Source organism: Prionailurus viverrinus, chromosome D3 (genome assembly GCF_022837055.1).
Source record: "Prionailurus viverrinus isolate Anna chromosome D3, UM_Priviv_1.0, whole genome shotgun sequence".
Taxonomy (NCBI): domain Eukaryota; kingdom Metazoa; phylum Chordata; class Mammalia; order Carnivora; family Felidae; genus Prionailurus; species Prionailurus viverrinus.
The window spans coordinates 8,086,220-8,112,819 of record NC_062572.1 but is presented as its reverse complement, the minus strand read 5'-3'; the positions used below and the strand labels follow the sequence as shown (position 1 = coordinate 8,112,819).

General features: G+C 46.5%; 1 protein-coding gene across 12 annotated transcripts in view; it reads right to left on the bottom strand.

Annotated features, from left to right (window-relative positions):
* KDM2B (lysine demethylase 2B) overlaps positions 1 to 26,600 on the bottom strand; it is a 153,533-nt gene that overhangs the window by 27,897 nt on the left and 99,036 nt on the right. For all 12 annotated transcript variants that reach the window (XR_007145959.1, XM_047828605.1, XM_047828602.1 and 9 more), the window contains one exon: positions 20,040 to 20,126. Coding sequence is in view for 11 of the 12 variants with exons in the window: in XM_047828605.1 (XP_047684561.1) it covers positions 20,040 to 20,126 (87 nt within the window). In the remaining variant the exon portion in view is untranslated. The remainder of the gene's footprint in view (positions 1 to 20,039; positions 20,127 to 26,600) is intronic.

The following is a 26,600-nucleotide window of genomic DNA, read 5'->3' as shown; positions in this document are numbered from 1 at the left end:
GGGTCAGCTCAATACACCTGAGTGAAACAGACCGCCTTAAAATGAAGCTCAAGAACTTCTGTTGCTGACAGCTCCAGAAGGGCCACACAGGGCTGACTATCCTCAGGAGGGGGAAAGCAGTCTGGCTACTGGGAGCATAGGTCCTCTCCTGAAGGAAGGCTCTCTCAGGAGTGGCAGACCTGAAAACCGTGGTTTTTAGCCCAGAGACACATGAAATCTTGTTTCAAACCTTGTCAAAGATTGCATCTACCATAGGCCACAGGGTGTGGCCAAATTAAAAAACCAAAACAAAAGCAAGTAACAGGAACCTCAATCCAGAAACACCAAAGCACAGTCCAGGCTGGCTCCCAGTGTCTTCTTGTGAATAAGCAGATGCAGAAAGAGTAACCTGCTGGCAGGAATTAAGCAGACCCAAACTGAAGATTTTTCAAACCAAGATTTGGTGTGAACCAAGAAGCAAGAAGTGAGAACCATTCGCACACTGTGCTGCTGACTTGATAAAAGTTCCAAGACAAAAACCACTTGGGTTGTCTCTGGGTTAACCCAATGCCTAAGACCAGCGAGATTCAGGAACGCCTCATAAGGTGCATGTGCCTGAAAAATATCCCAGCAAAACTCAGAAAACAGTAAAATGCAACTAAACAATAAGATTTAACTTCGTCTGTTAGATAAAACCACTTAATGATGTGTCTGATACAATTTAAGCGCAGCATATACAGCGCTTCCTCAATCGCCCCCAACGGACGAGAAAGACGTTCCTACATCTCGGCCTGAACATTCCAAAACATCTTTATTCCACTGAGGAAATGCACCCAGGATTATAAATAAGCATCTTATTCACCTGGTCCCATGCCCACATGATAACTTAACCCACCCCATGCTTAATTCTCGCACAAGTCCACCTAGCCTGTGTCCTGTTTCAAATACTGTGCAGACTGCACTCCGTAAAACCTCAACTTTCTTCCCCCGCTTCCTAAACACGAATGTTCCCGGAGCAAATTCACGCCGTAAACACACCCAGGGCTTTGTTTTATACACAGATTTCTCCCCCCTCGTCCCAAGAGAGGTTGCTTTCCCTTCTAAATCCAACCCAGGCCAAATACTGCCATCTGGGGTCACGGCTTCCTCCGCCCCGCCGTGGCGGAGCGCACTCGCCGGGTTCCGGATTCCCCGCGCCGGCCCGCGGCTCGCACCCCTTCCTGTCTCCGTCTGCCCACGGCGGGCGGCGGGCGCGCGGCGCCCAGACAAAAGCTCCGGCCGTCGGGCCCACGGGCCCCGGGCCGCGGCGTCCTCCAGCCCAGAGGCCGAGGGTCCCGGTGCAACTTTGCAAACAGAAAAGAGGGAGGCGCAGGCGGCCGCAGGTCCGGGTGCGCCCAGGGCGGCCGGCACGCGCGTGGGCCGCGGGCGAGGGCTCGAGGGGAGGGCGAGGCGCGCCCTGGCCGCCAGCGCCGGCGCCCGCAACTTGCCCGCGGGCCGTGGCCCGCGCCCGGCAGGGCCCGCCCGACGGCGAGGCCCACATTGTCCCCGCGGCACTGCCGGCCACCCTCGCGCACAGCCGCTCGCACACGCCCCCTGCCCGGGCCGGCTGCGGGGCCCGCGGCGCCCCGGCGGCCGCCGGCCTGCCGAGCTCCTCCACGCCCCGCTCGGGCCCGGCCCTGGCGGCCCCGCCGGCGGCGGCTGCAAAACTTTCTCCTCATCGCGGCGGCCGCGGCGTCGCTGCCGCCCGGGGCGCGTCAGTCGGTCGGTCGGGAGATCGGCGGGCGGGCGGGCGGCGGGTCCCTCCCTCAGCCCCACCCCGGGCCGCCGACCTGGTCCGGCTCCGATTCATAGTCGTCGTCCTCGGCGCTCACGGACATGGCCATGGCTCATGGTGGGCCCAGGCTCGCGCGCGCTGACATGGCTGGAGCGGCGCCGCCGCCGCCGCCCGCCCGGAGCAGGCTCGGCTCGCCCTGGCTCGGGCTCGGGCTCGGGCTCGGGCTCGGGCGCCTGCTGCCGCGAGGAGGGAGCCGCGCCGCGCGCCTCGCACGCCCGCGCGGGAGGGGGCGGGGAGGGGCCGGCGCGGGGAGGGCCGGGGCGCTCATGCATATGCATGAAGCGAGCCAGGAAGGGGCTGGCCCCCCGGGCCGGCGGGCCAATGGCGCGGCCGCGGCGCTCGGGCCGCACACAAAGGGAGCCCGGCCTGCGGTGACATGGGGGCGGGCCCGCCGAGGGCGGCCCCTCGCGGCCGGCGCGCGGGGACTGGGACTGCGTGGGGGCGTGCCCCGCGGCCCGCCCGGCCCGCGCGCCGCGGGATGCACATGGGTGGCTGCACGCCGCCGCCGCTCTAACAGGAAATGCACGCCCGACCTGGGGTGGGGTCTTTTGTGTGGTCCTGCGGGGCGTCTGGCAGGAGCCCCGGGGCGCACCGGCCACGGGGGGCGGCCCTGCACGCGACGCCAAGCAAGACTCCCTGTGCCCCCGGCAGCGGGCACACAGGCTCCCAGGTTTGCACATGCTTTGGGACCAGGACCTGATGCCCGCGAATACGGGAGTCCCGCCCGTACCCGGAGCTTTTAGGCCCACTGGCTTGCATACGGTGTGGGGGCTCAGTTCCCCCGGAAGCGGGCAGTTGGGTTGGGCAGGTACCCTGACGCTGCCCTCTCTGCTCTCAGGTTTGCCTTTCCAGATCAAGAGGGAGTCCACGTGAAACGTACTGTGGTGCAGGCGGGAGTTCCCACAGAGATGCCGGAGTTGGACGCTCCCAGAGAGAACGCCCTGAATGCACTCTGCCCCGAGTTGGGCGCCCCACCGTCTTGGACAGAAACCCTCCTTCCAGTGGTACCCTGGAGGTGATATGCCCTGGAAGCGATCTCAGAAGGGGCAGGGCACTTGCAGGCCAGAACCCAGTTCTCCTATGAGATTGGCAGGCAGTGTCTGAGCCTGGCCCAGAAGGAATGGGTTCTAAATTCTTAAACTGTAAAGAATTTAAACTGTAACTCTTAATGCTTAATCCAAAAGCAGCCCAGTCCTGCAGAAAATTGTTACTGGAAATCCAGATTGAGATTCATTAAAAAAATTAAAAAATGTCTATGGGACACTTTCCTCCCCCTGCCCTTATTCCGAAGAGGAGCTCTGACCATTAGCTAGAGTAATCAATGCTGTTTGTTATAAGCATCAAAACCACAGTTAAACTCACGACAAGGCGCAGATGACTTAGCTGGGCAGCTGGCACACTTATCGTCTAACTAGGAATGTCCAATATGACGCTAAACATGCCTACCTGTGTGTGCTCAGTTTCTTCATCTGTAAAATGGAAAGGTATGCCCAACCCAGGGATGAGCAACCTTCTGCAGAGATCAAAGGCTTTCCCAAGAAAAACCTTATTAGCTGTGAAATCTCGTAATCAACTCTGCAGTGTTGTCCAACTGTTATTCATGCCCAGGCCACTGGCCATGAAATCCACTGTGAGAACAGAAGGGACCCACAGGCAGGTCACGGCCTGGGCTTTCAAGGAAGGCAGAATGTATGTGGCAGAGACCTTGTAAGTAAAACTCAGGAGCTTCCAGCAGGGAGTCAGCAGGAGTGGGTAAGCAGGAATGTCAGTTTTACTGAGTGGATTCTGAAGTCTGTAGGAAATTTATACACCCACTGACACTATGGGGGAAAAAATCCCAACAGACTTGCTCTTTACTGAAACATATTTATTCTGCGTTTCCTTCCTGCCTTCTTCCTTATAGTTTCTTTATAGTTTCCACAAGCCACTCAAGGTTAGCAAAAACAAAATGCAAAAGAATATCCCCCTCCTCTACCTTACTCCATCCCCAAAGATCTCAGCTTTTAAAAATCTACAGTGATGGACCTAAGTCTGTATCTGATGACCTCTTAGGGGCCATTCTACCCATTAGGAAGCCCCTTAAAATAAAGGGGAGGGGCTGATAATATGCTAATCATGCTTTTACTTCATTGTCATTCATTGTGGTCAGAACTGCAAAGGTACGGAAGTGGGACTTTTTCTTGAAGGTCTCTCCCATTGCTTATCAGGAATGCAAGATCACCTAGACTTGTCTTCGGGCGATTTCTTTTGAACTCTCAAAAGCTCTTTTCTGTATTTAAGGAAGTAAAAAGACATGGTTCCCATTTATCATGGCACAAAGAAGAGAAGGGGAAAATGTTGATAAACAGAAGCTGTAGCTAACACAAACTTCCTTCCACCATATCATTTCTGAACTAGAAGGGGCCTCACCAGACCCCCTCACTTCACAAATGAGGAAATGGAGACCCAAAGAAAATTAGGAAATACTCTCAAGCCCAGAGTCCCTTATATAATAACACCACCCAGAGACCCCCATCCTTCAGGGGTCCAGATAATAACAGCAGCTAATATTTACTAAAGAATGATTGCAGGGCTAGAGCCAGTGGTGTCTTATAGACATTATCTCATTATTCCGTATACTTTTTTTGAAAGAGAGGGTGCAAGTGAGTGAGGCAAGGGTAGAAGGGGCAGAGAGAGAGAGGGAAAGAGAGAAGAGAGAGAATCCCACAAGGGGCAGAGAGAGAGAGGGAGGGAGAGAGAAGCGGGGCTCACCCGAAGCGGGGTTTGAGCTCCCCCAATGCAGGGCTCAAATTCACCAACCATGAAATCATGACCTGAGCCAAAGTCAGATGCTTAACTGACTGAGCCACCCAGATGCCCCTACCTCTATTTATTTTTTAAGTTTATTTATTTATTTTGAGAGAGAGCACATGCACACAAGTGGGGGAGGGGCAGAGAGAGAGAGAGGGAGAGAGAGAATCCCAAGCAGGCTCTGCACTGTCAGTACGGAGCCAGATGTGGGGCTTAAACTCACTGACCTCGAGATCATGACCTGAGCTGAAATCAAGAATTGGACGCTTAGATAGAGCCACCCAGATGTCCTATGCCTTTTTATTTGTTTGTTCATTTTCTTTCAGAGAGACAGAATGCATAACTGGGGGAGAGGCAGAGGAGAAGGAAAGAAAGAATCCCAAGCAGGCTCCTTGCTGTCAATGCAGACCATGAGATCATGAACTGAACCGAAATTAAGAGTCCGGACACTTAACTGACTGAGGCCCTTATTTATCCCATGAAACAGCCCTATCAGGTGTGTACCATTGTTCACTCATTTTATAGATGAGGAAACTGAGGCATATTGCTGCTAGGAAATGAAAGCACCTGGATCTGACTCCGCAGGCAGCTGGAGCCTAGAGCCGAGAGCCTGGGGCTTGGGCTGTTAATCACACCGCTCCGATCCCTCACGCCAGAGCCAAAAGAGGATGCCAAATGAGATCGATACAAGGATCCAAGTGAAAAACTCAGACTTCTGTAGAATTAAATCAACTATCCCTTATTAAATTTTGCAAATTCTGTACTCTCGGTTCAAATTCAATTTCAAGGCAGATAGGTATGATTTTCGTAACCAAACTGCTGTCTGATCAATCATCTGTCAGGGGCCAGGTCTGGAAGTAGGAAATCAGGAGTGAGACATGATAATGCAGTGGATCCTCTCCAAACAGTAAGAAGGCTCCTGCCAGCCACTATCCTAACACCTCTTCAAAATTCCTCTTTTGAGGGGTGCCTGGGTGGCTCAGTCGGTTAAGCACCAGACTTTGGTTCAGGTCACGATCTCACGGTTTGTGAGCCCGAGCCGCACGTCGGGCTCTGTGCTGTCAGCTCGGAGCCTGGAGTTTACTTCCAATTCTGTGTGTCCCTCTCTCTCTGCCCTTCCCCCGCTCACACTCTGTCTCTCTCTCTCTCATAAATAAAACATTAAAAATTTTTTTTCTAATTCCTCTTTTGACACTTGCAAAGAACTTCTTACTCCTCCCCTCAGTCAAGTTTCCTTTAGCTAATTGGCACACACAATTATCCAACATTTGTTTTGTATTAAAAGCGTGCTGGGCTGTATATAAAATACATTATGCTAGGGGCACCTTGGTGGATCAGTTGGTTAAGCATCCAATTCTTGACTTCGGCTCAAGTTATGATCTCATGGTTCATGAGTTTGAGCCCTGCATCGGGCTCTACACTGACAGTGCAGAGCCTGCTTGGGATCTGTCTCCCTCTCTCTCTGCCCCTACCCCCTTGCTATCTCTCTCTCAAAATAAATAAAAATAAACTTTAAAAACGATTAAGGGGTGCTTGGGTAGCTCAGTCGGTTAAGCATCCAACTTCGGCTCAGGTCATGATCTCACAGTTTATGAGTTCGAGCCCCGCATCGGGCTCTGTGCTGACAGCTTGGAGTCTACAGTCTGCTTCAGAATCTGTATCTCTCTCTCTCTCTCTCTCTCTCTGCCCCTCCCCTGCTCTCATTCTGTCTCTTGCTCTTAAAAATAAATAAACATTAAAAATTTTAAGAAAAAATGTATTCAGAAATACATTATGCTAGCCCGGGACCAGCAGAATTGCCACCTGAAAATTTAGTGTTTACATTGTGCTTCTAGGCTTATCCTTTCTCCCTCATCTTTGCCTCATCTTTGACCCTCAGAGCTGAATGCTCTCCCAGCTCCACTTAGCCAAGGCTTATATTCTTAGAAAGAGCTTCCCAAAGCTGATGCCACCCGAGCAGTTGGTGCTTGCCCTGAGCCAGGAGGATCCAGAACTTCCACCAAGCAGGGAAGAAATAAACAAAAAACAGATGGGAGCCGAATCAGCCTTGGTCACAGTCGGCACCCACTTCCCTGTTTTCTCTCTGTCATTTAATTTTCTGGTCTGCCTATCAGATCAGGAGATACCAGGAATGACCCCTATATGCTGAGAGATTGTGCCCAGAATTAGCCACCTAAGGACATTGCAGGCTGTCCCCAGTGTAGGCACGAGCCCTGAGCTTATTAGGTTAAAGGAGGGGAGCCATCTTCTCTATCCCCATTTCCAGGGACAGGGACAAGTTGCCCGCTGGACTCTGGACTTCCCTAGGACAAGGGTTTCTCCTATGTGTGGCCCCTTTCCTTGTGCCCATGTCCCAAAGGGCATGGCTAAAGCTTGGGAACATTATTTTCCAGAGGATCAAGGCAGGGAAAGAGAATGGATTCTCTGTCCAGACCAGTAACGGGCTGGCACAGTCCTAAACCAATGGACCCCATTTGTAAACATGCCCCTAAGGAGGGAACAGAAATAACAGAACAGGCACACGAAGGGGTAGCTTCCCAGCACAAGTAATAATTTATACTTAACAAGCACCAGGGAATGCGTGCTTCAGTTATTTTACTATATTTTACCCTTTGTCTCTGTTTTGCAATAGGTTTTTTTCCCCCTTAACAGCAAAAGGCGGTCTCTTGGAGAGTTATTTTTCTAATAAAATGTAAATCAGAGGATTTTTTACATTGTGTCACATAGCAACTTAGGACCGATTCCAGGGTTGCCTGGATGAAACTACAGTTCAAAGAGTGTCTGTATGACCAGCCAAGGGCTGCAGTGATTTCTGCCGAGGAAATAATAATGTTATTTAATTGCTTTCTATTTTCCCCCTGGAGAGTCATTCATTCCACAAGCATTTAAAAACCATGTATATTTGTCATATGGGTCCTTTAAACAGACTGAGCTTTCTTTTAAATGGGGTTCCTCTCCTAATAATGTCTCCTTACGTTACCAAAATCAACCAACAAATATTTACATTCACTGGAAGATTTGTGACCGGGCACAGGATTTTTTAAAGATTAACTAATTTAACAGGTGACCGGCATTGATCTGAGAAATGTTTTCCCGCCATCCACCCCATTTCCAGTTCATTCGCTGACCTTAGGAAGTTACTTCCCTGCTCTACTCATTGCCCTATAAAAATCCAGGCTAAGGCTGAACACTCAATTTGGACGAAATAAATGAGTTCACTTTACAAACCCCTCTCCCCTGGGGCTCCGGAAAATAGGAGGGGCTAAAAATACTAAAATGCCAGCATAATTCTGGCCTACAACCAAGACTTCTGTACTTTAAAAATATTTCTTCTTAACAAGACCAAATCTCCCCCCTTCGTTGCTTTCCTAATGGACACCCATCCCATTATGTCTCCCCATCCTCCAGAGAAACACCTTACAGAATCAGAATAAAAAGTTCTGCATTTTCAAAGTAGATTACTTAAGATGGGATGATAACATAGACAAGAGGCAAAACAGGAGTAAAATTAAGTTCATCACTGATTAGCAGCTGTTTACAATAGCCAAAATGTGGCATATCCATGCAATGTAATACATATTTTTTTTTACCCACCATCATTGAGAGTGATCTTAATTCCTATTCCTGAAAGGTAACCTGGTTAGGAAATGTAGGCCCTAAACCCTGGGGCATGTTGAAACTAACCAAACCAAAGAGATAGTTGAATCACCTCTTAAATGAGCTGCTAACAGGCACTGTGGTGGTCTGTTGGGCTCTGATGGTGCTTTAAAGACTTTAGGGAAGCCTGACAAATGCAAATGTACAGTGGTTGGTGTGGCTGGGAGTAGGGATGGGGGAACACTCTCTCTCTCTCTCTCTCTCTCTCTCTCTCTCTCTCACACACACACACACACACACATGCGCGCGCGCACACACACACACACACACACACACACACACACACACACTTTGGCTGCAGCCATAGCCCTCTCTTCATTTACCATTCTTGCTTTTCTTTAAAAATGGCTCATCTCCAGCAGGCCAATTTGCCTTGAAAAGCCCCCTGGATCTATGAAATTCCATGAGTTTATCATGACACTCAACATAGAAAAAGCCTGACAAACTCATCTGTCACCATTTGAAATGGCCATTAAACCAACTCCTTATTTTGAAAATTGGTATTTAAAAGGGGAAAATTGAGCATGTATATGGTCTTTTCAGGAGGAACTGTATTTAAGGGTGGCCCTAATTGATGAGGGAAAACTGTAGGGAAAAAAGCCAAGTCAGTGATGTAATTCTCAACAATTTATATCAGTGATTTATTTCTCAATAAAATTTGGGGGAGAGTATGCCAGCTAATTCACAAGGGAGAGCATGATAAACTAAAGTTCCATTTTCATCTTTTGATACAATTATTGACACAGGAAAGAATGAACAACTGGCACTAAAACCATGAGTGAATGATGGAGGGAAGCAGGGAGCCAGGGGGCCAATGGATCCCCTTCCAGATTGTTCTCTGGAAGAAAGAGGGACAACCATAACTGAATAATGGGGTAACAGACCACCATCACCTTAATCCACCATTTATGATATTTAACTTTAACCAAGCCTTTAGATCTCATTTCCAGTTTACAGAAATTACAAGAGCTAGGGGGAAAGTTCCGTGACACCACAGGGAAGCAATCAGAAAAATTCACATAGTGAAGGGATCCTCTGGAGGACACATGGTTCCATCTTCTTTACAAATCAATGTCCTGAGAAAGGTCTAGATTGAAATAGAATGAAAATAGATTCAATGTACCATCCTGGATTGGAGCCTGGTTTAGATAAAGCATCTGCAAAGGATAATTTGGGAAATCTCACTATAACCAGGCACTAAGTGGTATTAAGGAATTATAAATTCTGGTAGGTGTAACCCACATGATTTTAGCTGTGTAGAAAAATATTTTTCTTTTTCAGAGATGTAAACTAAGCCCTAAGTATTTAGGAATAGAATGCCATGATGTCTGTAACTTTCTAAAGAATACTTCAGCATAAAAACTAAAGCAAGTTGAAGGGGTGCTTGGGTGGCTCAGTTGATTAAGCATCTGATTCTTAATTTCAGCTCAGGTCATGATCTCACAGTTTGTGAGATAGAGTCCTGGGTCAGGCTCTGTGTTGACAGTGTGTAGCCTGCTTGGGACTCTCTCTCTCCCTCTCTCTCTCTGTGCCTCCCCCACTGGTGTTTTCTCTCTCAAAAAAAAAAAACCAACAACAACAACAAAAAAAAACTTAAATGGGGCGCCTGGGTGGCGCAGTCGGTTAAGCGTCCGACTTCAGCCAGGTCACGATCTCGCGGTCCGTGGGTTCAAGCCCCGCGTCAGGCTCTGGGCTGATGGCTCAGAGCCTGGAGCCTGTTTCCGATTCTGTGTCTCCCTCTCTCTCTGCCCCTCCCCCGTTCATGCTCTGTCTCTCTCTGTCCCAAAAATAAATAAAAGTTGAAAAAAAATTAAAAAAAAAAAAAACTTAAAAAGAAAAAAAAGAAGAAGGCAGGTCCCCCATTCACAGACAGGACCAGAGGATAATATTTTAAATAAACAAACAAATAAATAAAATGGTTATTAAAACAATCGATTTTACGTTATATCTATTTTCCCACAATTAAAAAAAATATGATAAGAATCAAAGAAAAGGAAATGAAAGAAATACCCTCCCTCAGGAGAATGGATATATCTATAGGGAATGCTCAAACCAATAAGCCTTGCTCCACGGAACCATCCTGTCCCATAAACATTAACTAAGGGAGACATGAATCTAAATGTCTCAACTCCTTCAGAGTGTTTTGCTGCTTAGTTATTTACACACACTGGTGGAGAACTCCAGTGGTTCAGAGTAGGTGTTACTCCAGCTGTCCCTTCTCACCTGCTTTCTTCATGTGTGATTAAAGTTCCCCTCATCTCAACAAATACACTTGCCCTTGTCCTTTATAACAAAAAAGCAAAGTTAAACGATGTAAATACCTCACCAGTGTTCACCTACTCGTGCCTTTTTTTTCTCTAGATCACCTAAATTTGGAGAACACATTACCTGGCAACATCACGCGATCACACACATATCCATCCTTCTAAAAAAGCCAAATGAACGGCGCCTGGGTGGCTCAGTTGGTTAAGCATCTGACTTCAGCTCAGGTCATGATCTCACAGTCCGTGAGATCAAGCCCCATGTCAGGCTCTGTGCCGACAGCTCAGAGCCTGGAGCCTGCTTCAGATTCTGTGTTTCCCTCTCTCTCTGCCCCCCTCCTCAATCAATCAATCAATCAATCAATCAATCAATATTAAAAAGCCAAATGATTGGGGGGGGGGCACAGAAGAATATGATAACTTATTCCCCATGTCAATGATCAAGTGTCCTCCTTTAACATGGGAAATATATGATGACATTTGACAATAAGAAAAGTCCAAGGAGGGGCACCTGGATGGCTCAGTCGATTGGATGGCTGACTTTGGCTCAGGCCATGATCTCATGGTTCCTGAGTTCGAGCCCCGTGTCGGGCTTGTGCTGACAGCTTGGAGCCTGGAGCCTGCTTCGGGTTCCGTGTCTCCCTCTCTTTCTGCCCCTCCCCTGCTCGCACTGTCTCTCTGTCTCTCAAGAACAAATAAATGTTAAAAAAATTTTTTTTAATTAAAAAAAAAGAAAAAAGAAAAGTCTGAAGGATAGGCCATTGTTCCAGAAATAAAACAAGGATAATGGCAGGCAATCACTTACAGTGCCTGCCTGGCTTTCTAATTACCCCACCAAAGGCAGGAGCCCGCAATATTTCAATTGCTTTCCAAGAATTTGTCTTTGGCGTTATTAACACAGACAGCTGAGCAGGTTATCAGACTAAGAAAGAAATCCTCGGCTGCAGACTTTAATTACAGGTTATTTTAGCTGAACGCTGACTTAAAGTTCAATAAAGCAGTTCTAAAATGACACAGACGATGGCTGAGAAATTCCAGGTGATTTCTAAGTCCAGTGGGATAAAGAAGGTTGTTTAAATCTGAGGGACAAAAAAAGGGTCCAAAAGTACCCATGAGCAATGAACATTCCACTTAGCATTCTTTCACAGTTGGCTGGGGCTGGGACATAAAAGTTGCAGTAAGGATAGATCCACATTCTCACCAAAGAGACATAGGTAGAAGAAAGACAGCCAAGAGCCTGAAACGGATGGAGTCCAATTTCATCTTTTAGAAATGCTGCGAAAACCTGTGATCGAGTTCATTCACTCAACAGACATTTCCTGGGTCCTTGCTATCTGGGAGAAATCGTGCATGACAGGATAAAAATGGAGAAGGAAAAAATTAATAAGATGAGCTCCAGTCTCAGGAAGCTGGTGAAGGCCATAAAATGCAGAGTAGAATATAGACGTCCAGTGGAAAGAGAGACTGGGGAAGTACAGCCGTCAGGATCTTGGCAGGAAATGGATGGTACCCTGGCACCCTCATACCAGGTCATGTGGGAGAGTTTAACAGAGACTCGGTTTGCAGAGGGTAAGTAGGGTTAGGGAAATCTACAAGGCACAGTGTTGCACCTCAAACCTAGCAACGGCCATGAGACATTACCTCCCTTTGGCTGATGGGCTATGAGAGGGAACAGTTACTGGACTGGAAATGCAGAGAAAAAAGTTGGAGAAGGCCACAAAACAGGAATCGTGGCCTTCAAAAGAAGGAAACAGCCAACCTTCAATGATCCCATGGGGAGGAAGCTGGGGGAATAAATACCCCAGCCTCTTTCTCCTCCCACATTTCCATCTCATGCTGGTACTTCCCATTGGCTGAGCCCAACCAGAAGCCAGAGAAGGCAAGAAAGCCCTTTGACGGAGCCCACTTTTGGAGCAGGTGGGAGAAGGCTGGAGAGGAGCCCTGAAGGTACAAATAGAAAACATCCAGCCCAGGAAGCTTCCTGGTGAAGAAGTTTGGCTGGGCTTAGAGGTGGAAATTTTGTACATGGGGAAATAAGAAGGGCATTTCCAGAAGGGGAATAGTGTGAGCAAAGACCAAGGCAACTAAATGGAAAATATGGAGTAATTCAGTTCCCCTACAATGTTGAGGAGATGAGAGAAAATCATGGGATTCCATGGCAGAAACACAAGTGAAGACTTGGGCACTGGGGGCCGGGTCAAGGATTTGGGAGATGATTTAAAGATGGAAGGCTTGACAAGTTTATAGGCTGAATTTTTTTTTTTTTAATGTTTATTTATTGTTGAGAGAGAGAGAGAGAGACAGCGTGTGAGCAGGGGAGGGGCAGAGAAAGAGAGGGAGACACAGAAACCGAAGCAGGCTCCAGGCTCTGAGTTGTCAGCACAGAGCCTGACCTGGGGCTTGAACCCACAAACCGTGAGATCATGACCTGAGCCAAAGTCTGGTGCTTAACCGACTGAGCCACCCAGGTGCCCCTATAGGCTGAATCTTACCTGCCCCAAAATTCATATAGTGAAGTCTTACCCACCCTAATGTGTCAGAATATGACATCGAGTCTTTACAGAGGTGATTTAGTTAAGATCAAGCTATTAGGGCCCTAATTCAGTATGACTGGTGTCCTTATAGAAGGAGGAAATTTGGACACAGACACGTACAGAGGGGGGACAATGTGAAGACACAGGGAGAAGACAGGACGCTTACCTACAAAAAGTCAGCAGGCAAAGCCACAGTTCTGTCCTGCCTAGGTCTCATGTGGTGTGCTCTAGAAGCTTCTACCCTCCGGCTTCGGTTCACTCCACCAAAAAGGGAGGGTTCTGATGAAATCCCTGTCATCCGGCTCGCAAAACCATGTGAGTTCAGCCACAAACCGATTTGGAATCGGAGCTCACAAAAACTGGTCCAGAGACCTGAGCCCCAGCTTCTCCGTTCACCACCGATGATTTTCTTCCAACTGGATTTTTCTACTTGTTGATGTTGTGTGCAACACTCTCCAGAATAAGCAGGCTATTTTTGTGGGTACTCTTTCATCACAGGTTTCTGCTGCACTCCTGGGAACCTGCTGGACTTCACAGATGACTCAGCTGTCACTGAGGAAAACCCTGGGGATTCCAGACGAGGGGCCCCAGATTGTTTTCCACTTGCTTCCCCTCGCTGCAGCCTACCCACCATCCACTGGTTTCTCTTGCCTTTCTCTGCTCTCCTGTGCCGGTGCTCTTTCACTGCCGGCTTCCTCCGGGCCCGTGAGCATTACACCCACCGGCTCTTGGAGTATGCTCTCAGGAAGCTGGAAAGACTGGGCACCCTTGTCTCCTACCCTGACCCAGAAGCAAAGCCTGTGGCCTCAACAGCCTCAAACCCTCAGGGGCACAGTCTAAGGCAACAGTCACCCACAGCACCCGGGACTTCTCCTTTCGGGGGAGTGAGGAAGGGATAAAGGAGGAGAACCACTTTTTTAAACCAGCTCCCCCGTAAGGGTATGCCGGCCATTTCAGAAAAGCCATGACTACTTAGGGGAGAATGAAGTCACTAGGGTCTTTGCTTGAGGTTAAGTGTTTGCACCAGCCAATGGTAACTGAAGGATGGGAAATGTCTCTAAACTCTTCACCCCCTTCCCCTGCTCCCTGCATTCCTTCCATATCCGCTATTTCCATAGAGACCATCACCAGCCTTCTGGAAGGCAAATTCAGGGTTGTCAATTACTTATAAGCCATAATTGCAAAAAAATCACATTAACTATCACTGACTGATAGCCTACTGTCGAGGTATTTTACAGACGGCATCTCACAGCAACTCTACAGGAAAGGCACTATTAGCCCTTTTTACAGATGAGTAAACTGAGGCTCAGACTTGCCTACAACCACACAGTTGGTGGCAAAGCCTGGGTTCAATTCCCAGATGCATCTGACCCCAGAGCCCACCCTAGTCACGCATGAGAATTGCCTGCAAAGTGTCAAGAAAGTGTAGACCTCCCAGGCCTCACCACAAACCTACTAAATCTCAATGTCCCAGACCAGGCCCAGGAAGCTGTATTTTTTTTTTTTACAAGTTCCCCAGGTAAAGCTGATGCCAGCAGCCTGAAGACTGGCTCTCATTAGACCGCAATGCCTTTCTGGGAAACTACCTGGCCCCGAGTAGGCAACAATAAAAGGCAGGCATTATCGTCATCCTCCTTCTCCTCGTCATCAATTTAATTACTCCGGGGGTGACAGGAATCGACAGCAGGGCAGAAAAAGAACAGGAAGTACACGGGGCCTCTTTTTATTGAATTATGTGCCTCTCTTTCAGGTAAGGGCTATGTGTCACACCAGAGGGACCCCACACTTATCAAGCCTCCCAGATCTAAATGACCAACTGCAGAGGAAGGGGAAGAGAAACAAAGGGGAACCAAGAGTAACACAGACATCAGGTGTGTGTGTGTGTCACTTCCTGCCGTGGTTCCTGCGTGGCCCTGTAACGTCCCCATAAGGAAGCCAATCCAATAACTGAAAAGGGCTGTCCCACGTCCCCTGTCAGGGTACTTGTGCATACACACTCCAGCCTGTCTGCTCCTAACTCCAGAAAAACTGTCAATAATTGAAATTCATGTGGCAGCCCAGTTTGGCCACTCAAGCTGATGGGTTAAGATGCAGACAGCTGTGGCTCAGTCTCCCCTCCTTCCTCAGTTTCCCTCCATGTGAAAGCACCGGCAAGCTAGCTGGGTAGAAGTGTCTGGCTGGTGAGCCGAAGGTCAACTTGCTAATAAGACTGAGGTCAGAGGTCAAGCCTCAAAGAAGCTCAGTTCTCCTGGCTTGGTTCCAAGGTCACAGACAGGCCCCCAAAATCCTGCCACCTGGTCATAAAAGGGAGCAGCCAGAGTGTAGACGGATCAAAACAAATCCATCACCGCTGGTGGGAACAGCCAATCGGGGGAATGGTGACGGATGGTGATTCAGTAGCATCTTTGATTTGAAAGACACGACATCAGAAATGACCTCACAGCACCTAATCAGTTCCAGAAAGGGACTTTGTTCTCCAGGAGACAAGGTGGGAGATCAAAGCATTTCTTGCTAATCATCATTTAGCATTAATTACTTGTTAAGTAACCTGACCCAGACCCAATACCGCTCCCTACCTCGCATCCTGACAGCCTCAACGAACACCCTTGATCTTTCAACCCAACCTGCATCAAATTGGGAGCAAGCGGACTGCAAACCTGGGAACGGACAGACCCCGGGCGGCCCAGGCAGTCAGTCGTTCAGTTACTTCTCCTTTTCCTGTGAACTTTTTAACCCCACCAGCCAGGAAATGCATACACAGGGCAGCGGGCTTCCCCGCCCCCGCTTCTCCACCACACTGCACGAGTTCCTCAGATCTGGGCACTAACGCCTCTCCATTCACAAGCTGTGTGGCCCAAGGCATACCAGCATCCCTCTCTGAGACCCCGGTTTCAACTGCACGCACAGAGATAACACTATCCACACCTCCCAGCCTCATTGTAAGGATTAAACAAGATGTAAAAAAGACCTCTAAAGATTGGTCCATACATTGTGTAGGAAACTACAGGGGGTTGGGGCTGTACTGGCAATAATTTATTTCTAGAGCTGAGTGGGGGCCATGGAGTTCATTATTATATTACTTACATCTTTTTTTGTGGCTCTGAAATAATGTATGATAAATGCTACAGGTTGAATTGTGTCCCCCCTGCCCCCCAAATTCTTATGTTGAAGCCCTAACCCCAGTGCCTCAGAATGTGACTACCTGGAGATAAAGTCTTTCAGGAAGTAACTAAGTTAAAATGGGGTCATTCGGGTGGGTCCCAATTCAGCAAGACTGACGTCCTTATAAGAAGAGATTAGGACACAGGCACACACAGAGGGCAGACCACGTGATAACACAGAGAGACAACAGCTATCGACAAACCCAGGAGAGAGTCCCCAGAAGAAATGCGTCCTGCCAACTGACTTCTGGCCTCCAGAACTGTGAGAAAATGAACGTCTATCCTCTAAGCCACGCACACAGCTTCTGCAGCCCTTGCAAACTCACACAATAAACCTCAAATGAGTTGTAGAAACCATAAGCTGAATGAAAACGAAAGAGACAGTACTAGTATGGCTCTAATCAAAAAGATGGATAAGGGCGCCTGGATGGCTCAGTCTGTTGAGCATCCAACTTCCGATCAGGTCACGATCTCGAGGTTCGTGGGTTTGAGTTCTGTGTCGGGCTCTGTGGAGACAGCTCGGAGCCTGGAGCCTGCTTGATTCTGTGTCTTTCTCTCTCTCTCTCTGCCCCTCCCCCCGCTCGCAGTCTGTCTCTCTCTCTCAAAAATAAACATTAAAAAAAATTGTTTTTAAATATAAAAGACGGATCATAAGTGTTGGCGAAGATGTGGGTTAAATTGAAACTCTCATACATTGCCAGTGGGAGTGTAAAAGGGTGTAGCCACTCTGGAAAACAGTCTAGCCATTCTTCAAAAAGTTAAACACAGAGTTACCATGTGACCAGTCAACTCCACTCCTAGGCATCTACCCAAGAGATATGAAAACATGTATCCACACAAAAACTTGTGCACGAATGTTCAGGGCATCATTATTCACAATAGCCAAAAGATAGGGACAGCCCAAAGGTCCAGCAACTGGACAAGGGATGAACAAAGTATGGTCTACAAACACAATGGAATATTATTCAACCATAAAAAGGAATGAAATACTGACAGATGCCACTATGTGGGTGAAGCTTAAAAATATTATACTAAGTGAAAAAGCTAGTCACAAAAGGTCAAGTATTGGATAATTCCATTTACATGTCCAGAACGGGCAAATGCATAGAGACAGAAAGCAGATTAGTGGTTGTCAGGGGCTGTGGGAGGGGAAGATTTAGGGGTTGGGGACTGGTTGCTGATGGGCTTTCTTTCAGAGGGCATGAAAATGTTCTAAAATTAGACTGTGGAGATAGCTGTCCAACTCTCTGAATATCCCAATTATACTAAAATGTGAGTTGTACACTTTTAGCGGGAAAACTGTATGGTAAGCAAGTTGTATCTGTTTCATTATAAGGTGTTTAAAAAAAAAAAGACTGGTACCTCCAAAGTATTGTTTGGTTTAGTATTGTTAAATCTCGAATGTTCTCTATTCACTCTCTAACTAGCCGAAGGGCTTGTCTCTCCCCCACCCCCAGATTTGATATTAGCCACGTGACCTTGTGTATAGACCCGTGCTTATACACCAATCCTCCACAAAAATCTTAGATAAGGGCTACTCCCCCCAGAAGCCTGCTTCCTGTTTCAAGCCCTTTGGAGGAAAAGGGCAGAGGGTTGATTTTTTTTTTTTTTTTTTAACGCCTATAAGCCTCTCAGGAGTAAACTGAGGGTCTGAGGCACAAAGGACAGGACACACCAGTAATCCTAAAGTGCTTTCCCCCAGAGAAGTTCGTTTGGACCCCTCCATTAATTCTGAGATTACAATGGGTCGTGGCAAGTTTGTTTTTTCAAAGCCCATGTTCTGTAAACCCCAATCCCTCCCCCAAAGCAATTCCTTAGCTGGGAGGGGAGCAGGCAGTGAGGCAAAGCCACCATTTCCTCTTCAAGTTCAGAGCAGCCGTGGGGCCCGGCTAGGTTGTTGCAAGGCGCTATGTTTGCAGGTACAGTTTGCGGTCTGAGCAATGGTGGTTGTGTTTATTGCCCATGTAGGGGAAAGTGAACATTAAAACCCCACTCACTTCCATGGATCGGGGAAACTAATGGCAGAAGCTATGAAAGTGAATCCTTTTTCATTTCTACTGCCACCTAAATTCCCACTAAGCTTCAAAGAGAATTAGAATTCAATACCTACAAGTAATAGGGGCCATCTTCCCCAGCAATTCTACATTTAGGAATATACCCTAAGGAGATAATCAAACAAAAGTGGAAAGAATGACCTAAGAACATCACTGACCAATAGAAATGTAAAGTGAGCCACACATATACTTTTATATACTTTTCGTAACCACATTTAAAGAGGAAAAAAGAAAAAGGTGAAATTAACATTAATAATCCATATATTCAAAATATTATCATTTCAACTAGAGTTGCCAGATTTAACAAATAAAAATACAGTACACCCAGTTAAATTTCAGATGAACAATGAATAATCTTTTTTAGTGTAAGTATATGTGATATGTGGGCTATATTTACACTTAAAGTTTTATTTGTTGTTTACCTGAAATTCAAATTTAAATGGGGATCCTTTCTAAAATCTGGCAACCCTAATTTCAACATGCAATCAATATAAAAAACAAATTAATGAGTAATTTTACAGTGTTCTTTTTTGCACTAAGTCTTTGAAATCTGTTGTGTATTTTATACTTCTGACACATCTCAATTTGAGCTTGTCATATTTCAAGTGTTCAATAGCCATACAGCTAGCAGCTACCATTTTGGACAACACAGATCTAGAATATTCCTCTAAATGTTTCTTATAAGAGCAAAAAAAAAAAAAAACAAACCCAGAAATTGGCAAAATACACATCAACAAAGAGGCTGCTGAAGTCACAACTGACATTTAAAGAGCACTAACCACTGGTCACTCCTTGTGCTAAGAACTTTGCATACATTATTCCTTTTTTTTTTTTTAATAGTTAACCAGAAACAAATTCAACAATGCATTATCTCATCTAGTCGTCACAACAACCATTTGAGTAGGTGCTGGTATAACCCTTTTTTACAGATGAGGAAAGTAAGGGCCCAGGGAGCATCTATAACCTGCTCAAGAAAGTGGTGAGCCGAGTGTCGGCAGATGGGCTGATACATACGTGTCCTACCCCAGCACAGACTTTGGAAGAAGACACACAAAAATGTTACTGGTTTTCTCTGCAGAATGGACTTTGAGGTAGACACTGGTTAACAGTCTAGTCTCTGCTGTCAGACCGATCGCCTTGCCCTCGGCTCTGCCAGGTGCCCTCACAAGTGACCTCAGTTTCCTCATCTGTAAAATGAGAGTCACAAGTGTCTGCCCCACAGGGCTGCTGGGAACCTAAAGAAGATAAGGGATGCAGGGGATGAGGCAAAGCAACCTGCCCCTGGTAAGCCCTCAGTGACATTACTGTCATTCTCCCTAGGGTCTTGGTCCTTTCCTATTTGAAGAGACTTTTTCATGGTGAGCATCAATCAGGTTTACAAAGAGAAAAAAAAGTTACTTTCAAAAGAGAGGAAAGAGTCCTTGAAGCAACTGGAGGAAAAAAAGAAGGAAGGAAGGAAGGAAGGAAGGAAGAGAGGGAGGGAGGAAGGGAAAGAAGTCACCCAAAGAAGGGGATAAGTGAGCCATCATTTCCCCACAGTTTTCTGAGTGGCCACCAGGTGGCCACCACTGCCTGCAGTTTCCACAGCTAGGGAAAATGATTCCTTTCAAAAAACAAAAATTTGCAATAGACAAATCACCAAAAACATTCATCTTAACTGGGGTGCCCTAGGCCGGGAGTCCCCACTGAAAAGTTGCCCACACTCATCTTACAGGAGATGTGAAAGGCAGCGGAAATGGTCCCTCAGCTGCGGGCAATCTGCGTCTTACCTTTGGAGTCTTCTTTGGCCAAGTGACTACAGGGACCCCAGTGACGGCCAGACTGGGGTCGTCGTCTGCATGCTCCTTCAGGACATTCTGTGGCCAAACAAAGGAGCCATATTAGCCCAGAGTAGAGGGAAGGTCTCTGAAGGGGGCTAAGACTGGACCTAACCCAGTGAAAGACTGATAGGCCTCTGCAGTCACCCACCACCCACACACTTAGTAGAAACCAAGTCACCAGGGTCCGTCAGAGACCACAAGACACACAACATCCTCCTTTCCAAAAAATGTTTAAAGAGTAAATCACTCACCTCCCTATGACTTCCATGAAAGTATCACTCACTGATCATATTTATAATGTGCCAAATATTTATCTCCAGCACCAGGGACTCACACACAACCTCATTCAATCCTTACCAAGTACCCCGGGAGTGGGCTGGGCAATGCACTAAAATACTCCAATGTACAAAAACTCAACTATGGATGCAGAGAAACAAAAAAAACAACACTAACCACGAGGTCTTGACACCTGTGAGACCTGACTCAGCCAGTAAGTCATGCGTATTCTATTCCCCGTGTGTAAAGACATGGCACTGTTTATTACAACATGGGCTTCATAAACACTGGTAGATACTTAATCTGGTTTGACCAAGGATGGAGTCATATGGCCACAAATGCCAGCAGAAAAGTGGGCTGTGATAGACATACATCCAGGCTGGGCAAGGGTCTCCCACATGGCACACTGTGTTCACATCTTTGTATGTCATCTGAAGGCTTTTCAAAGGTAATTCTGACTCTACCAGATTTCGGCCTTAGGTGGTGACTGATTTGAGAACCTCATCCAGGTGCAAGATGCTACTCTACTGAATTATCCCCAACTTATAGGCACAGGAATCAAGGCTCAGAAAGATTCAAAGGCCTCGGACGCTGCCCCAGACCAGGAGGGCAGAGCCCGTGAACTCACTTTCTGGGTCCAGACTTCCCGGCCCAAGACCACTCCACACATGGGTTTTTTAGTTGCATCCGCAATGCACCATTAGCCTTTAGGGACAGACACAGATCTGTCACTGGCCTCTTCCGACCTTGACCATTAATTTTTGTGTTGTGCAAAAGCATTCCTGCAGGGACATTTAAAAGCAGAGAAAGTTGCACAGGAGAATTTAAGAAGAACAGAAGAGCTCCAAAGAGAAATGTAGGGAAAGTATTTTAACTCACTTTCCTCATCTACCCACTGGAAATGAATCCAACTCACTTGTAATTTATTCCATCTACTGTCTTAGTTTTCCTCGTGTGCCTTTGGTTGCCAGATTTTTCAAAATTTACCTAACATCCCAAATCCACCTCCTCTGCCCATGGGAGGTGGCAAACAGGACAGTGATCAAGGGTCAGACTCGGGGCTGCCTGGGTTCAATTCTCAGCCCCTGCAGCCTTCTCCAAGCCCAGCGTCAATGTCACTGATTTATAAATGCTGGGTTTTTTTTATTTTTTTAATGTTTATTCATTTTTTTGAGAGACAGAGACAGAGTGCGGGTGGGGGAGGGGCAGAGAGCAAGGGAGACACAGAATCCAAAGCAGGCTCCAGGCTCTGAGCTGTCAGCACAGAGCCTGATGCAGGGCTCAAACCCACGAACGTGAGATCATGACCTGAGCCGAAGTCAAACACTTAACCGACTGAGCCACCCAGGCGCCCCTATAAATGCTGTTTATAAATGTTTTGTTTCACTGTTATATCCCTAGCCTTGCACAATGACTTACAGTAACCCTCCAGTAAATAACTTAAAAAATAAATAAATGAAGCTACAAATCCCCAAAGAGGGACTTTCTACTCAATCCCTGACCAGCACTCTTCACATCTGTCAAGGTCAACAAAAAAAAGCCCCCCAAAATCTGAGAAACCGTCACAGCTGAGAGGAGCCTGAGACATGACAGTTACAAAGATAGAGGTATCCTGGGTGGGATCCTGAAATAAAGGACATTTGGTAAAAATTGAGGAAATGTGAATAAACTATAGACTTTAGTTAGGAATAATGTATAGATACTGGTTTTAATTGTAACCAATGTACTCTGCAGATGTACCATGTTAATAACAGAGGAAACTGGATGGGATGGTGGGGGGGGGGGGTCTAGTAAACGGAAACTCTCTATACTACCTGCTGAGTTTTTCTGTCAATCTGACGCCATTCTGAAACATAAAGTCCTATCATAAAAAGCAATCTTTAAAATGCCAGACAGTAGTAACAGCTACCGTAAAGGAAAACAGGATAATTAGGCTGCCAAGCTTTCTAACATGTATGCAGAGTATTTAAAAAGAAATACAACAGGGACACCTGGCTGGCTGCCAGCAGAGCGTGAAACTCTTGATCTTGGGGTTGTAAGTTCGAGCACCATGCTGGGTGTAGGGATTACTTAAAAATAAAATCTTAAAAAAAAAAAAAATACAGGGCGCCTGCATGGCTCAGTCAGTTAAGCATATGACTTTGGCTCAGGTCATGATATCTTGGTCTGTGAGTTCAAGCCCCACGTTGGACTCTGTGCTGACGCTTCAGAACCTGGAGCCTCCTTCAGGTTCTGTGTCTCCCTCTCCCTCTGCCTCTCCTGCACTCTGGCTCTGTCTCTCTTTTTCTCTCAAAAATAAATAAACATTAAAAAAAACTTAAAAAAAGAAGAAGGGGCGCCTGAGTGGCTCGGTCAGTTAAGCATCTGGCTTCGGCTTAGGTCATGATCTTGCAGTTTGTGGATTCAAGCTCCGCGTTGGGCTCTGTGCTGACAGCTCAAAGCCTGGAGCTTGCTTCGGATTCTGTGTGGGTGTCTCTCTGCCCCTCCCCGCTTGTGCTCCGTCTCTCTCTCCGTTTCAAAAATCAATAAACATTAAAAAGAAAAAAGAAACAGAACAGAAGGGAACCAAGAACACAGCATTATTCAACACACATGTGGACCTCACAAGGGGCATGAAAGAGGCTATGGAAGGTTGGGGGCAGTGGGAATGATCTGTGCCTGGGGGGAGGAGCATTTCATCAGTGACGTTGTTTAGAAACGCCAGTTCCCAATGATGATAAAAAGCAGACCAATTTTTGATCAGTTTTGGTTTTTAATTAAATAGACTGCAGACACTGCACCCTTTACTACATGGGCCTTAGTGGGTCATTCCCACTGCCCCTTCTCTGCCTTGACCCACTGCTCGGGGTAGGTGGGACTGGCTAGGTGAGGGGTACAATGGAAACATCAGGAGGCAGGTACCACATATTTTGCTGAATGGATGTACGAGAATAAGATGTATTGAGTGTTTGCTCTGTGTTGGGCACTGTAATAAACATGCCATATCCACTCGGTCATCCAACTGCTTGACCGCACTGGGAGACAGACCACCATCATTTGCAGATGAGAATACCAGGGTGTAGGGGGTGAAGGAACGGTCCAAGACCACTCAACCAGTAAGAGGTGGAGACCCCTCCACTCTACAACCTGTGCTCTAACCACAGTATTACTCAACCTATCCTTAAACAAAAGAGGGGGGCCACAAACCTAGCAGCATTACTCGTAACAGCCAAAGGACACTTGGAAACAACCCAAGTGTCCATCAAGGGATGGATGAATAAATGATATGTGGTCTATCCACACCATGGAATATTATTCAGCCTGAAAAAAAGGAAGGAAATTGCGACACATGCCACAATATTCTGCTGAGTGAAATAAGCCAGACACAAAAAGCCAAATAGTGAATAATTCTACTTCCATGAGGTGCCTAAAGTAGTCAAATTCATACAAGCATGAAATAGAGCGGTGGTTGCCAGGGGCTGAGGGAGGGAGAAGCAGGGTGTTGCTTAATGCATAGTCGTGACGGCTCTACAGCAGTGTGAATGGACTTAATGCCACTGAACTGGACACTTTGAAAAATGATTAAAATGGTATATTTTACATTATGTATAATTTACCACAATTTAAAACTTTTTGCAATGTCTTGTTTTTATTTAACTAATCTCTACACCCAACATGGAGCTCGAACTCACAACCTTAAGATCAAGAGTTGCCCACTCTTCCAACTAAGCCAGCCAGGCGCCCCTACCAAAATTATTGATTTATTTCTAAAAATGTCTTAATTATTTTTTTCTAAGTGTCTATTCATTTTTAAGAGAGAGAGAGTGGGTGATGGAGGATTCAGAGCAGGCTCCATGCTGTTGAATGTGGGGCTTGAACCCATAAAGCGTGAGACTATGACCTGAGCTGAAGTTGGGCACTTAACTGACTGAGCCACCCAGGTGCCCCACAATTTTTTTAAAAGGGGAGGAGAGAATGGGACAAAGCAGTCCCTCCCTAAGGAATGGATTCAGAGGTTCTAGAAAGTACACATAGGGGACCTAGCATTTTGCTAGTTAAGCTGTTGCTATTATGCCTGCAACAACACTGGTTCTAGAGTCAGAAGATCTGGGTTCAAGTTCTACAACATCGGACTGGGTGACCTTGAGGAAGCCACAGCTTAGAACAGTGATATCTAACGTTGATTTTATGCCATGAAGCTAGATGTGATTTTGCTACCATTTCTAAGAGCATTTGTTAAGTGCTTGCTCCAGACTAATCTTCTCTGGGGCATAGGGCCGATCTTGCCCATTTCACAAAAGCAGAAACTTAAGTTCAGAGAAGTCAAGTGACTTGCCCAAGGTCACACAGTTGGGAGGTGATAGAACCTGACACTGACCAGGCTCATCTAACTACAAGCCCAGGCATTAATAGTGGTGATAAAGACTCCGGAGACCATTCCAGCAACCTCTACAGCTGACCTATACCTCATTATTGAAAAATGTGATGCCTAGGAGACAATCTGGGCTCATATTTACCATTCGATTAACAAATACAGAAGTGAGTTATCCTTACCTATTCCTTGCAAGTTAAGACCAAGAACTAATTCAGCCACTAACCTACAGCCACTACAAAGCATTTTTCAAACTTTGCTCCAGTCACAGAAGAGGCACGAGGCCCAATGTGGGCCCACATAAGCACAAAGTTTCGCTGACATTTCATGGTTCTTAATAATCCTATGAGGGGCGCCTGGGTGGCTGAGTCAGTTGAGCCTCTGACTCTTGATTTCGGCTCAGGTCATGATCTCATGGTTTGTGGGGTCAAGCTCCACACTGGGCTCCACACTGACAACAAGCAAGCCTTCCTGGGATTCTCTCCCTCTGCCCCTCCCTCACACATGCATACTCTCTCCCTCAAAATAAAGAAATAGGGGCGCCTGGGTGGCGCAGTCGGTTAAGCGTCCGACTTCAGCCAGGTCACGATCTCGCGGTCCGGGAGTTCGAGCCCCGCGTCGGGCTCTGGGCTGATGGCTCGGAGCCTGGAGCCTGTTTCCGATTCTGTGTCTCCCTCTCTCTCTGCCCCTCCCCCGTTCATGCTCTGTCTCTCTCTGTCCCCTCCAAAAAAATAAATAAACGTTGAAAAAAAAAATTGAAAAAAAAAAATAAAGAAAGAAAGAAATAAACTTAAAGAAAAATAATAATCCTAGGAATTTCACAACCTGCTACACCATACATCAGAGTTCTGTGGGGTTTTTTAAGAATATTTCCCTACCCCCCCCCCAAAAAAAAGTAAAAAAAAAAAAAAAAGATTGTCAAGTAAGATGCTCTGTGTTTAGGCAAAACTTTTCAATATATGTGTGGATATATATTATATATTCCAATATATATTGGAATGATATATCTATCTATCTATCTATATATATATATATAGGTATCTATCTATCTATATATATATATATAGATATAGATAGATAGATAGATAGGTGTGTATATATATATATGGTTGCAGCAGGGGGCCCATTACTTCCACAGGGCTTCCTGCCCCCTTATGGGTTGCAGCAGGGGGCCCATTACTTCCACAGGGCTTCCTGCCCCCTTACCCTAATTGCAAACTCCAGGCTGGGATGACAAACTCAAATGCTTCCAGGAACCAAGCAATAAAATGCAAGATATCAACAAATGAGAGCACTAGACAGTGGTGTGGTCTATGCAAACTAGAAGGCACAGGCCCAGTTTAAAGAGGGCAAATGCTACTCAGTTCCAACCTACTAACCTCTTGTGGACATGAAAGCCCCACCAGATCTTTGATTTTCCAGAAGAAATCAAAGATCCAGAGTTTTATCTGAAATCACTTAAATGTTGACAACTGATTAAAAATTTAAAAATAATAATACTAAAACCAAAACAATTGTGAGCCCAACAAGATCTGTGGGCCAGTTCAGCCCAAGGGCCACCAGCATACAAATGCTACTCTGTGTAAGATTGCAAATAAAGTCCATTCACCTTGGTTTTCTTGGAGTTTCTTTCTGAACTGTCTCAAGATTTCCTATCATTTCAGTATCAAGCTGGAGTCCATCACTCACAAGCAAGGTGAGGCCGCTTTAGAGGACTGTGTGGTTACAAAAAGCTATTACTGGAGGTGTAAGTATTATTAATAACTAAAAATACGTTAGTAACAATAAATAATAATTAAAAATTAATAGAGACCTCCCCAAGTACCCTAGAGTGGGGCACCTCACACACACTCACTGTAGGAAGCAGTTCCCCCATGGACCTC